A 15,194-nucleotide genomic window follows, 5' to 3' on the forward strand; every position below is an offset into this window, starting at 1 on the left:
AAGGCAACTGTGTTTTAATCATTCTGTTTAAAAAAAACCTGAACATTCTAGAATGGTGTTCATATGGCCAGGAGATCCACTCTGATGATCCTCATTCCAGGAATTCCAGCCTGAACTAAAAGAAGACTGTTAGATATCTACAACATCCATAACCCGATCTAACAAAGACAATTACCAAGTCATGGCCATCCAGTACGGTGATGCTGATTGTTTTGCCCGGTGGCTCAACAGGAAAGGAAGGTGAACCCGCCATGAGAAGGAAGGATCTCTTGGTATAGAAAGGTAGCTACAGCCTAAGGAGAAGAGAAGACAAGGAGTAAATAATAATAATGAAGACGACAACTTGTTGATTGATCATTTCCCATGCTTCCTTATATTCCTCCAAATCCTGCCAGGTAAATGAGGCTGAGGAAGAAATAACTGGCTCAAAATCTTGCAAGTGACCTTCTTGGGTCCAAGATTCCTTGGCAAGATCTCCATGCTGGCAAAGGTTTTGGGGAGATGTGGTCCAACACATGGGGAACACCCCATGCATCCATCCAATGTATCATCTCTCTCTTTCTCTATCTGTACTGTATCCATCTATCCATCCATCATCTATCTATCTATCATTTATCTATCTATCATCTATCTATCTATCTATCTATCTATCTATCTATCTATCTATCCTATCTATCCTATCTGTCCATCCGTCCATCCATTAATCATCTCTCTTTCTCTCTCTCTCTATCATCATCTATCTATCTATCTATCTATCTATCTATCTATCTATCTATCTATCTATCTATCTACTATCTATCTATCCTATCTGTCCATCCGTCCATCCATTAATCATCCCTCTTTCTCTCTCTCTCTTATCTATCTATCTATCTATCTATCTATCTATCTATCATCTATCTATCATCTATCTATCTATCATCTATCTATCTATCATCTATCTATCATCCATCTATTTCCATCTATCTATCTATCATCTATCTATCATCTATCTATCTATCTATCTATCTATCTATCTATCTATCTATCTATCTATCTATCTATCTATCTATCTATCTATCATCTATCTATCTACCGGTATCATCTATCTATCTATCTATCTATCTATCTATCTATCTATCTATCTATCTATCTATCTATCTATCTATCTATCATCTATCTATTTATCTTCTGTTTCTCTAATCTATCTGTCCATCCATCCATCCATTTTTATTTCTAGATGACCATCCACCTAACTCAAAGAGGGACTACACATTACAGTACATTATTTAATCTCTGCAAGATTCATTCCCTGTAATCAACTATGACTTTTCAAACCACCGTTTATCAGCCAAGACTGTTGGGTTCCTACTCAATCCTATACTACAGTCTGCCTGGCTGCAGCTTAGAATATGGTAACAATGGAAGTCATGAAAGCTATCAATTTATTTATTTATTTCTTAAGCTGGTCAATTCGCAGTGACCTTGTGCAACTCGCTATAAAAAGCAAGAATTAAAAAGAGATTTAAAAAAAACCCTTAACACAAAAGAAGAGGCTTTAGGTCAACTCAGGTATGGCTTTGGCACGCTGGGCAGCCAACCAACTGCAGTTGATGGAACAAATCACAATTAAACTCTAAGTTAACCTGGCCAATCGATTCCATCTCATTTTCAGGCTAGCTAAACCAAGCTCCTCTGCTCTCAAAATGTCCTAGGAGGCTGGAATGAAGGCCCTCATCTTAAACGCATGGGGCTTCCAACAACCCCCTTCAAGCTGAGATGTAGACCTTACAACGGGTAAATATGGTTGGATCTATCCAAGGAAGCCGAACTGGTCCCCAGGTTGCTTTGTTTTCAATCCCTGCAGACACCGTTAAGGGAATAGTCTATTCCACCTCTACTCTAGCTTTACTCCGTCTATTACAGATTTACTCCGTCTCTACTACAAATTTACTCCGTCTCTACTACAGATTTACTCAATGAATCCAGAAAGGGTCACGGGAACAGAAACTCGTCTGCTGCCCCTTTCCTGCCTTGCTGGAGGAAGAGGAGCGTCCCAGGGGATTACCGGCATCCGCGACCTGCCATCTACCCGCTGCCCAACTCACCAACGGCGCCGTTTTCCGTTGCCATAGCAACGCCGCTGCGTCACATTAGCGGCTCGTGACGCCGGCGTGATCCTCCCCGGGCGCCATTTTTGTGGCGGGCAAAGGAAAGGCGCCGGCGGCGCGTCTTTCCCACCGCCTGTTGCCTGGCGGGCTGCTCTGATTCCAAAGAGGTCCGTTCGTAGGTCTTTGCAAGGAGAGAAACACCAGCGGTTCCCAACGGACTTTGCGGGGGGGGGGGGAATCACAGGGCAAGCACTGATTGTATTGTATGAAACGCTGCAGGCGTTTATGTGGCTACTTCTGCCTAAAGGAGATTTTCCCAAGCAGCTCTCCCCGTCAGTACTTTGAGGACAGCTGGACTGTGTCTTCCACTTCAGCTTGGCGTACGTCGCATCAGATCCGGAAATGAATGTAATACAAGCCACTCGTTTGTCTTCCCTATCTCTATGAAGGGAGGAGGATTTGGTCTACTTTTGTACAATAATTCCAAATGCAAGTGGTGTTAAACTATCCCCAGATTTCTTTAGCCCTGGTTTAGCCCCCCCCCCCCCAAAAAAAAACCTTGGCAAGCCCTTTCAAGCTTGGCCTCTTTTGCAAACTTTAATAAGAGGCGTGGGCTTCTGCTGACTAGGGAATTCTGGGAGTTGAAGTCCACACCTCTTAAATTTGTTAAGTTTGCAGGTGAGGCTGGAGAATGCAAATCCTGCTAATTGCAGAAAAGCAGGATTCAGGGCTACTACGACTCAGGATGCAACATTTGGGATGCATTATTTTGCTGTTCAGGAAATAGCCAGTGATGCACTAGGAAAGAAGATACATGTGTACACACACATGCATTTCCAAGCCATCATCACCCGGATTTTTGCGGCGGTTGAAAAACACTGATTTGTAGAGCCAAAAATAAAATAAAATAATTCTGAATCTGCCAGTACCTTCTCCAACAAACGCATTTGATTAAAACTCACGGGCTTTTCTGAACTGCAGCTTGTGAAAGTTGACGCCTTTGAATCCAAGTGGACAGCTGGAAAAAGTGCTGCCAGATGCCTTCTGAGTGAATAAAATCATAACATGAAATCATTTCTGGAAGAAAGGACTGCCATAGGTGGTGGCCCTTTCAGAGCTGTATGCAATGAAACTTCGTTTTTCATGTATGCCAATTACATCCTATCCTATCCTATTCTCATTCTCCTCTCCTCTCCTCTCCTCTCCTCATTCTTCTCTTCTCTTCTCTTCTCATTCCTCTATTCTATTCTGTTCTGTTCTATTCTATTCCATTCCATTCTATTTTATTCTATTCTTTTCATTATTCTCTTCTCTTCTCATTCCACTGTTCTGTTCTGTTCTATTCTATTCTATTCCATTCTATTTTATTCTATTCTTTCCATTATTCTATTCTATTCCATTCCATTCTAAATTCTAACTTATATTCTATTCTATTCTATCTTATTCTATTCCATTCCATCCCTACTCCTACTCTTATTCCTTTCTGATATTCTGATATTCCATTCCATTCTCTATTCCATTCCATTCCATTCCATTCCATTCCATTCTCTATTCTATTCTATTCTATTCTATTCTATTCTATTCTATTCTTTTCTATTCTATTCTATTCCATTCCATTCCATTCCAAACTCTAACTTCTATTCCATTCCATTCCATTCCACTCCACTCTATTCCATTCCACTCCACTCCACTCCACTCCACTCTACTCTATTCCCATTCCCATTCCCATTCCATTCTAATATTAAATCAACACAGGTAGTTCTCAACTTACAACCATTCATTTAGTGGCTATTCAAAGTTGCCGCAGCGCTGCAGAAACACGACAATTCTTCACCCTTATGACCGTTGCAGCATCCCGACGGTCACGTGATCAAAATCCAGGCGCTTGGCCATGGGCTCGTGTTTATGACGGTTGCACGTCCCGGGATTGCGACCTTCAGTCAAGCAAAGTCACTGGGGAAGCCAGATTCGCTTAACCACCGTGTTATTCACTTAACGGCTGCAGTGATTCACTGAACAACGGTGGCAGACAGTTTCAGACATTGTGCAACCCTCCATAGCAGCATCTCTGAAACTTGTCAGCGTCCATGGGCTCATCAAATCAATGGGGCAGAGGCACCAGAACCAAAAACCCCGGAGGTTCCGTCCATCCATAAATGGGCCTTTCTTTCCAATCTGCCTCCAGCCTCCATTTTATTTCCACCATCTTTCTCCCAGCTTGCAACGGAACCAGATGCATTTTCCTTCGAACAACGTGTTCCCTGGGGATGCTACAACTGTCATAAATATGAACCAGTTGCCAAGCATTTGATTTTTTTTTTCTGAAAAGTTTTGTTTTTAATTTCTATTTTCCCATTACCACTCTTACATCATTAATCTCATAGTGTGTCACCTGGGTACAATCTTTATATCATCATATTTAACAGTTACATCTTTAATCTATTTTTATCTTTTACCTTTACCTTTGCATTTCAATTGCCTCTTAATTCAACCCCTCCCCTATAATTCTACGTACTTTTCTTCCAAATGATTCAATTTTCTGTTTTTTTTTGGTCTATATTTGTTTTGTATCCAATGATAAAGACATCCCCATATCTTATAATACCCTGATTCTTCCTTCTCTTTAATTGTCAAGGTTAATCTGTTCATTTCTGTAGTGTTTAATATTTTTTTTTAATCCAAGCATTTGAATTTTGATCACAGGATTGTGGGGAAGTTGCAACACTCGTAAAGTGTGGGAGAACAGCCATGTGCCACTTTTTCCAGTGCCGTAGTACCCTGTTTTCCCGAAAATAAGATCTAACTGGAAAATAAGTCCTAGCATGATTTTGCAGGATGCTTGTAACATAAGCCCCCAAAATAAGCCCCAGTTAAAATTGTCAGCCAGGTGAATGTATTTAGTACTGTATTTTCCTGAAAATAAGACCAGAAAATAAGCATCCTTTGGAACAAAAAATAATGTGACTTAGTCTTACCCTGTTTTCCCGAAAATAAGATCTCCCTGCATAATAAGCCCAATCGGTGTTTTGAGCGCATACGCTAAAATAAGCCCTCCCCCAAAATATTGTAACATGGTAGCAGCCATGAGGTGACCACGCTCGTCCGCCTCCTGCACCTCAAAAATAATAAGACCGCCCTGAATATATGTTAAAATTAAAGATATTTATTGAAATGAAATTATAAACACCATCAACATAAAATGGAGCTTGCTCAGGGGCTGAAATACACCAAGTAAATATGATGGAGTGTGCGGAAGAGAGGAGAGAGGTAAAGGGAAGAAGAGGAGGTTAGGAGAGAGGAGGGGGAGAGGAGGAGTGGAAAGGGGAGAGAGGAGAAGGAGAGAGGAAGGGGAGGTAGAGAAGGGAAGGATGACAGAGGGAAGAAAGGAGGTAAGGAGGAGGAGGAGAGAGGAAGAAGAAAGTGATGGATAAGGTACAAACATAGTGTATGGAGAGCAGAAGAGCCAATAATCATTTTTGGGAGTTGATGGTAAGACGAATTGATGTAAATATTTAATAATATAAAATAATGTTGCAGTATACATGTGTTATTTGTTATGAAAATGAAAAAAATAAAAAACTTTATAACAAATAATAATAATAAGACCTCCCTGAAAATAAGGCCAAGCGCTTATTTTGGGGGGGTCAAAAGAAAATAAGAACCTGTCTTATTTTCGGGGAAACACGGCATTTTGGGGGGAAAGAGGGTAACCGGACGATCTCTAAATGAACTCCTGGAAGTCAAAGGGCTACCTGTATAGCATACCCTGCATTAGATGCTCTTGTAATGCCCCCTGTCTTCCTGTAGGGGGCAGATGCAGTCCAAAGAGGATGCTGAGACTATCCACAGGGAAGATAAATTCTGCATTCAACAGTTCTCTTGCCCAAATAGTCGGAATCTTCCTCCTGTCAGATTGGGGGCTGGCTTGGATCTTCACAAACGAGAGGCCTCCCGTATCATTTCTGCATTGAGAAGGTGGGGACAGCGCAAGAAACTCTTTCCTTCTTCTGGGACAATCCAAGGAACGGAGACTTCAAGCAGGTGAGTTTATCTCCCGAGCTTTCAATCTAAGCTTTTAGGTTGTGCTTTGTTTGACTAGCATTTTCATCAAATCCTAACCCAGTTAGACCAAGATAATTTCTATTTATGGATTTACTAGCTTGCACAGTACTTTACTTTAAGCCACAGTAGCAAAAATTCTTCCAATAACAATATATATATTCTCCCCTGTTGTGTGCTTGGGTCAATTTTCCCTCCAACTATTTGAGTTTGCAACAAATGGATCTCGAGACGCCTTAGAAACAGGCCCGTTTAATTTTCAGTAAAATTAATTTTGTTTTGGCTGTGAGAAACAGGTGGGATATTCTGCGTCCTTTTTTTTCCCAAATGTTTTTTGGGAACAAATTTGGGTCTTTCTTTTGGGTGAATCACTGCCTCCTTTTGAAACAAGACAGAAAAATGTTTATTTATGTGTTTATTTGCTATTTAGGCATGCGTTCCACATTTTGTAGAGATTTTGCAAAGCTCTCATTGTTTTGTAAACATGCTTGGATGTGGGAGGCGGGAAAGCTTGTGATGGGGTTGGATTCGCTGGGTTTTTTTTGAACCCAACCCCTGCGGTTTAGCGTTCATCCTGTAAATCATGGTTCCTTAACCCTGGATTGGTGCATTTTGTGAATATAGCTGATTACATCTCAGAACAATTAGAACAGATCAATCAATCAATCAATGCTATATTTTCACTGTACATTAGTCCTCAACTTGCGACCCCAAATAGGAGCCATTCAGTGGTGAGATTCAAAATATTTTGCTACTGGTTCTGTAGGTGTGGCTTGGTGGGCGTGGCAGGGGAAGGATACTGTAAAATCCCCATTCCCTCCCAACTCCAGGGGAAGCACAAGCAAAATCCCCATTCCCTTCCCACTACAGGGGAAGGATACTGCAAAATTCCCATTCCCTTCCCACTCCAGGGGAAGGATACTGCAAAATCCCCATTCTCTCCCCACTCCTGGGGGAAGGATATTGCAAAATCCCCATTCTCTCCCAACTCCAGGGGAAGAATACTGCAAAATCCCCATTCTCTCCCAATTCCAGGGGAAGCACAAACAAAATCCTCATTCCCTCCCCAATCCTAGGGAAGGATGCTGCAAAATCCCCATTCCCTCCCGACCCCAGTAACCTGCTTTCCAGCTCCGTTCTCCTGTGCAAAGGCGACAAAAGAAGACCCAGTCGATCAGCTGGGACTTGAGGCAGCGAAAAGATGAGGGTGGGGCCAGCCAGAGGTGGTATTTGCCGGTTCTCCGAACTACTCAAAATTACCGCTACCATTTCTCCAGAACCGGTCAGAACCGGCTGAATACCACCTCTGGAGCCATTGTTAAGCAAAGCAGTTGAGTGAATTGGGCCTGATTCTTTGACCTTTTTGCCACGGCTGTTAAGGGAATCACACAGTCCTTAAACGAACCTGGCTTAATTAACTTTGCTTGTCAGAAGCCAGGTGGGAAACTTGCAAAAGGTGACCACATGACCCAGGATGCTACGACCATCATAAATACACGGCAATTGGCAAAACACCTGAATTTCGGAGACACTGTGATGGTTCTAAGTGTGGGTACTGGTTGCTTTTCAGTGCTGTTGTAACTTTGAACAGTTGCTAGATAAAAGATTGTAAATCAAGGGCTACCTGTTGTATAGCGGTGGCAAGAGGCAGAGGAACGTTCTGATGGAAGATGAGCTTGGAAGATTTCCAGTTGTTTCACAGAGTCTATTTCTTTTCCCCTGGCTCTGTTCCTCAGCTCCAATCGGTTCATTTAAGCTGATTGGCTGATTTGTGGGTGGTACCAGATTGGAATAGTGTCTGCCTCATCCATGTTGGCTGAGTTTGGCTTTTTTTCTTTTTAACCATAAAGTTTCCTGGCAGTTGAATATGGCTCCCATCCAGTGGTGAAATTGAAATGTTTTTACTATCGGTTCTGTTGGTGTGGCTTGGTGGGCATGGCAGAGGAAGGATACTGCAAAATCTCCATTCCCACCCCACTCTGGGGCCAGCCAGAGGTGGCATTTGCCGGTTCTCCGAACTACTCAAGAAGAGACTGGACTGCCATCAGTCAGAAATGGTGTAGGGTCTCCTGCTTGGGCAAGGGGGTTGGGCTAGATAACCTACAAGGTCCCTTCCAACTCTGTTAAAAGATCTGTTAAAACCCAGAGTTCTCATTTGAGACACAAATGACCAACCTCTGACTATCTACTTCAGACGTATTATGAGAAAAATCAACTGTCTGGAGAAATCCATAATCCTCGGGAAGGTGGAATGAAAGAGAAGAAGAGGAGGACTAGCAATACGGTGGATGAACTTGATTACAGTAGCGATGGGGATCTGAATTTCATGGGGGAGCTGTACAGTTTGCCCTTGACATACAACAATTCATTTAGTGGCCATTCAAAGTTATAACGGTGCTGAAAAATATTTCACAGTTACGACCTCTGCGGCATCCCCAGGGTCATGTGATCAAAATTCAGATGCAACGGACTCGTATTGTTGTGTCCTGGAATCATGTTTACGACCGTTGCTGCGGCCCAAAGGTTACGTGATCCCCCTTTGCAACCTCCTGACCACCGAAGTCAACGGGGGAAGCCAGATTCACTCAACCACCAGGTTATGAACTAACCAACTGCAGGGATTCATTTAACAACTGTGGCAACTTCCAACAGTCATTAAACAAACAGTTGTAAATCAAGGACTGCCTGTTGATTTCCCACGACCATTGAACTCTTGTGCTACTGGTCAAGCTCTTTTGGCTACAATGCTAAACAGATTTACAGATTTACCTAGATAGAGGCAGATATAAGTCATAAAATGGGGCAAAGCTCGTTGAACAAATGTCTCACTTAACAATAGAATGTTTGGGGATCAATTGTGATTGTAAGTCAAGGACTACCTAGAATAGAATAGAATAGAATAGAATAGAATAGAATAGAATAGAATATTGGAATGAAGGATAGGGTGGGATATTGGAATGAATAGAATAGAATAGAGTAAGAATAGAATAGAGTAAGAATAGAATTAGAATAGAATAGAATAGAATATTGGAATGAAGGATAGGATGGGACATTGGAATGAATAGAATAGAGTAAGAATAGAATTAGAATAGATTAGAATAGCATAGAATATTGGAATGAAGGATAGGATAGGATAGGATATTGGAATGAATAGAATAGAATAGAGTAAGAATAGAATAGAGTAAGAACAGAATTAGAATAGAATAGAATATTGGAATGAAGGATAGGATAGGATATTGGAATGAATAGAATAGAACAGCGTAAGAATAGAATTAGAATAGAATAGAATAGAATAGAATTCTTTATTGGCCAAGTGTGATTGCACACAAAAGGAATTTGTCTTTGGTGCAGATGCTCTCAGTGTACATAAAAAGACAAGATACATTCGTCAAGAATCACAAGGTACAACACTTGATGATAGTCATAGGATACAAATAAGCAATCAGGAAACAATCACTATCAATATAAATCGTAAGGATACAAGCAACAAAGTTACAGTCCTGCAGTCATAAGAGGAAGGTGATGGGTGATAGGACGATGAGAAGTTTCATAGTAGTGCAGACTTAGTGAATAGTTTGACAGTGGTGAGGGAATTATTTGTTTAGCAGAGTGATGGCGTTTGGGAAAAAACTGTCCTTGTGTCTAGTTGTTCTGGTGTGCAGTGCTCTATAGTGTCGTTTTGAGGGTAGAAGTTGAAACAATTTATGTCCAGGATGCGAGGGGTCCGTAGGTATTTTCACAGCCCTCTTTTTGACTCATGCAGTATGCAGGTCCTCCATGGAAGGCAGGTTGGTAGCCATTGTTTTATCTGCAGTTCTGATTATCCTCTGAAGTCTGTGTCTGCCTTGTTGGTTTGCAGAGCCAAACCAGACAGTTATGGAGGTGCAGATGACAGACTCAATAATTCCTCTGTAGAACTGAATCAGCAGCTCCTCGGGCAGTTTGAGCTTCCAGAATGTTTGGGGCTCCGTTGTGGTCCTACATCGAGGACTATCTACATTTAAATTTGGGGTGGGGTGGGGGTGGGGGGTGAGTAACAGCCCTTCTGCTGTCCAGAAATATTATGTGGCCATTCTTCCCCATCCCAGCAAGAAAACTCAAGCCACAGATTTTGAAAGCCACCAACCCTTGGCACAGTAGAATATCTGAAACTGGAGAAGGGGAATATCTTTTCCTGATTGACTTTAGCTCTAATCTAAAGATGTCTGAAAATAGACCAAGTCTGGAAGTGTCACAAGTCAGATGGGATATCACTTGTTGAAGTCTGCCGCTGGGAAGAGGGCTTAAGAAAAATTCTTCCGGCTGAGCTCTCACCAAGGAACATCCCTGCCCATCACTCCGCCATGGCTAATTGGATATTAATTGAAAGAATTTCGCTCTATGCATGGGATAAACAGAGACATCCCCGACACTCTGTGCCATTTTGCGCTGCTAACAAGCGCTGGCATACTTCACCGGCCATCCCAGTTTCTCTCTCTCTCTCCTCTCTGTTGACGGAAAGCAAATCGTTTTGCATTCTTATGACTTCTACAGGGTGGCAGGCCATCATTAAGCCTGGGAATGGCCTGGTTATGTGTCTCCTGAAACTCCGCTGGTTCTTTCATGAAGCAACACGTTTTCCCCTCCCCAAATTCGCTTTAAACAAATCTCTCGTCTTTTCCACCTGCTTTATTGTCTGCACCGCAGCTAAAGCAGAATAGAGATTTTGGTGAGGCTGTTTTTTCTTGGCTTGGCCATAAACAAATGGCTTAAAGTAGGGGCCAGCAACCTGTGGCTCTGGAGCCGCATGTGGCTCTTTCATCCCTCTGCTGCGGCTCCCTGTCGCCAGTTGGCAGCACAATTTTGAGAGGAGCTTCTGGTTGGGGGTGGGTGGGGGTGGAGCAGGGTGTGCCAGGAGGAGACTCTATGGCAAGGGGTGGGTTTTCCGGTCGGTTCCACAATTGATAGGGCTTTCAGTTAGGACAGGTAGAAGAAAAAGGACGCCGTGCTAAGAGGAGACTCTATGGTGGGAAGAACAAGAGTTCCGGTAGAGGAAAAAGGACACCACACTAGGAAGAGACTCTATGGTGGGAGAACCAGACTTTTGGTCTGCTCCAGAATTGCACAGAGGGTTTCCAGTTAGGACCTTTGTGGTTCTTTGAGTGTTTAAGGTTGCCGACCCCTGACTTAAAGGATTTCATGACTGTAAAAGAAGACAACATGCTTAGCACCAGCCCTGGAGATTCACAAGTAGTCCTTGACGTACAAGTGTAATGGAGTCTGCCCATTTTTTTTTATTTTTTTATTAAAAGAGTTTTGTACAAACAAATTTTCCCCCTTTTCACCCCCCCTCCACACAATATAAATCTCATACAAATGCTATACCCCCCCACCCCCCCCGCAAAAATTCACATTCAAATATTATACCAAACACTTTGCCCCCTCCCCTCCCCCCATCTTAAAATAGATTACTCATAACCCCTCTCCTCCCAGCAAACACTATATAAATTTCTCTTAAATTAATAATAACACATTGATCCCATTTTCTAAGCTAATTTAACATCTATAACTCTTAATATAAATTTCTCCTAGCCTAACAATGTTTCATTAGTCCCATCTTCTAATTTATTCATACATATATATTGCCCCACCCTCCACCCTAACCCTCCCCCACCTCCCACACAAACCCACCCCCCTGACTTCCGCTGTATACCACTCTAACAATTCCAAACATCCCATATACTATTTACTCTGATCATCTATCGGTCTAAACATTCTTACCTAAAGGCTAGATAATAACTCCTAGTCTGGTATTTATTCTGTATATAATCAATCCATTTTGCCCATTCCTGTGTGTAATCCTCCTGTTTCTGAGCTTTTAAGAAAGCTGAAATTTTTGCCATTTCAGCGAACCCCGCCACCTTCTGAATCCATTGATCAATTGTCGGCAAAAAATCTTTTTTCCAATGTTGCGCAATCAACAACCTAGCTGCTGTAACCATATACAAAGCCAATTTTGTTTCCCCTTTGATAAAATCCTTAACTATACCCAATAAAAACATTTGCGGAGTGAATTGTATTCTTTTCTTAAATACATTCTGCATAACCCAGCATATTTTTATCCAAAAAGCTTTAACCTTGTTACAAGTCCACCATACATGAAAAAAGGTAGCATCTAGTTGTCTTGGTGTGCAGTGCTCTTTAGTGTTGTTTTTGAGGGTAGGAGTTGAAACAATTTATGTCCGGGATGTGAGGGGTATGTAGATATTTTCACGGCCCCCTTTTTGACTCGTGCAGTGTCCAGGTCCTCAATGGAAGGCAGGGTGGTAGCCATTGTTTTTCCTGCAGTTCTAATTATCCGTTGAAGTCCGTGTCTGTCTTGTTGGGTTGCAGAACCAAACCAGACAGTTACGGAGGTCCACTCCAGATATACATCCAGAAACTGTTTCTTATTGGAAATACCTTACAAGTAGCCTTCGGCCCTCGCGCGTACAACTGTCACAGCATCCTCACGGATCAAAATTCAGATCCATGCATTTAACAATGGTTGCAGCATCCTGGGGCACCATTTGCAAGCTTCCCAGCCGCGTTCTTGCAAACAGAGTTGATGGGGGAAGCACGGTTGTATAAATCCACCGTGTGATTTACGTAACTGCAGTGATTCACTTAACGGCTGTGCAAGGTCATAAAATCAGGCCTGACTCACTTGTCAGGTCTGCCAGGCTCGGCTTGGCACCCCACAGGCATCTTGCCAGCAAAGGCTAACTGGAGGGGGGAGGAGAATGGATGGGCAGTCAAGCGGTGTGTGTACATGACGGGAAATAGGGAGGGCGGGGATGACAAGTGATAAAGATCAGAGAGCCAGTTCGTACCAGCATCCAAGGCCAGGCATCCTGAGTAAGTATGTGGATTACCCCAAAATTTCTCAGCATTCTCAAAACACTTTGGCGAGTTCTGATTGGCTGAAGATGGACTAGTCATGGAGAGAAGGCTGGAATGAAGGGGAACCTCTGTGTATCTTTTGAGTGAGGGAAACCCAGAGCTCACCTGACTTTACTGCAGTCAACATCTCTTCGTAAAAGAATCGTTTGCTTCAATCCAAAGGAGTCAAGGGTCTTTCTTTCCTAAGGGATCAGATCGGGGCAGGACTGACACTCCAAACAGCCGCTTTGGAAATGCAGGTCCCAATTCTGGCTGTAAGTCAAGGACTCCCTCTATTTACTTGGGTTGCCTGTTTCAAAAATGAACACAGGACCCCACATGAATTCTACGGCCGGGTTTCATTCCTTCTCAGGCTGAAGCTGTCAGCCGAGAGCGTCTCTTACAAAACAAGCTGACAGGTCTTTGGCATCATAGTTGCTTGGACAGGCACACTGTCAAATGAAGATTGGCTGCGTTGTCTTTGGCTGGCAGCCGGCCACAGATCTTATCATAGGCCCATCGCCTCTCCTAGGAAGGATTGATTTAAGGGAGCAGGTGCAAGGCAAGTGAGATGATGAAGGCTGATAGCCGGGAGAAAAATTGGGTGAGGATCCTGGCACTGCAAATAGATTCGCTGTGACAAGAGCAATCCAACAGGCAGGAGAAGGGAAGGGTTTTCATTAAGTCCTCGACTTACGACTGCGATTACCACCTATCTCTTCCCACTTATGACTATAACCATGTTGCATGTATCTTTACAATTTATATTATTTGTTTCCTAGTATGATTTGATTGCTTATTAGTAACCTATGACCATCACTAAGTGTTGTATGATTCTTGATGAATGTATTCTATTTTATTTTTCTTTATCTACACTAAGAGCTTCTGCAGCAAAGACAAATTCCTTGTGTGTCCAATCACACATGGTCAATAAAGAATTCTATCCTATCCTATCCTATCCTATCCTATCCTATCCTATCCTATCCTATTCCTATTCCATTCCATTCTAATCCTAATTCTATTCCATTCCTATTCTATTCACTTCTATTCCTATTCTATTTCCATATTCTATTCTTATTCTATTTCCATATTCTATTCTATTCCTATTCCTATTCCATTCCATTCCTATTCTATTTTATTTCTATTCTATTTCCATATTCTATTCTATTCCTATTCCTATTCCATTCCATTCCATTCCTATTCTATTTTATTTCTATTCTATTTCCATATTCTATTCTATTTCTATTCTATTTCCATATTCTATTCTATTCTTATTCTATTTCCATATTCTATTCTATTCTATTTCCATATTCTATTATATTCTATTCTTATTCTATTTCCATATTCTATTCTATTCCTATTCCTATTCGTATTCCTATTCTATTCCTATTCTTTTCTATTCTATTCCATTCTATTCTATTCCTATTCTGTTTCCATATTCTATTCTATTTTCTATTCTATTCTATTCTATTCTATTCTCTAACTTCTATTCTATTCTATTCTTATTCTATTTCCATATTCTATTCTATTCTATTCTATTCTATTCTATTCTATTCTATTCTATTCCTTTCTATTCCATTCCCATTCCCATTCTAATATTAAATCAACACAGGTAGTTCTCGACTTACAACCATTCATTAACGAGTATTCCAAGTTGACGCAGTGCTGCAGAAACCTGACAATTTTTCACCCTTATGACCGTTGCAGCATCCCGACGGTCACGTGATCAAAATCCAGGCGGTTGGCCATGGGCTCGTGTTTATGACGGTTGCACGTCCCGGGGTTGCGACCTTCAGTCAAGCAAAGTCACTGGGGAAGCCAGATTCGCTTAACCATCGTGTTATTCACTTAACAACTGCGGTGATTCACTGAACAACGGTGGCAAGAAAGGTTGTAAAATGTGGCAAAACTCACTTAATATATGTTTCGCTTAGCAACAGAAATATAGGACTCCATTGTGGCCGTATGTTGAGGAATCCCTATATATAATATTAAATATAATATAATATCATGCTTACCTAATGCATTTGTTCCATTCATGAAGGCCTATAGTAAGATCTACTGTGTCTCAAGGAGAAGGAGGTTGAAAATAATATTGGCTGCTTCCCCTTTTGATAGGCGGATCCCAGTCTAGATCTTCCCAATCTG

General features: G+C 41.8%; 1 protein-coding gene across 3 annotated transcripts in view; it reads right to left on the reverse strand.

The window, feature by feature from the left end:
* CFAP70 (cilia and flagella associated protein 70) overlaps positions 1-2,072 on the reverse strand; it is a 48,365-nt gene extending 46,293 nt beyond the window's left edge. For 2 of the 3 annotated variants that reach the window (XM_081966081.1, XM_081966079.1), the window contains exons 1-2: positions 1,953-2,072; positions 176-293 (exon numbers count right to left, since the gene is read on the reverse strand). In XM_081966081.1, the coding sequence (XP_081822207.1) occupies positions 176-253 (78 nt within the window). In that variant the 5' untranslated portion in view covers positions 254-293; positions 1,953-2,072. Of the gene's footprint in view, positions 1-175; positions 294-1,317; positions 1,366-1,952 lie in introns of those variants that run through there. The other variant, XM_081966080.1, reaches the window with a different exon arrangement.
* Positions 2,073-15,194: the final 13,122 nt, after the last annotated feature.

Source organism: Natrix helvetica (genome assembly GCF_964273705.1).
Source record: "Natrix helvetica genome assembly, chromosome: 13".
In the NCBI taxonomy this organism is placed as follows: Eukaryota; Metazoa; Chordata; class Lepidosauria; order Squamata; family Natricidae; genus Natrix; species Natrix helvetica.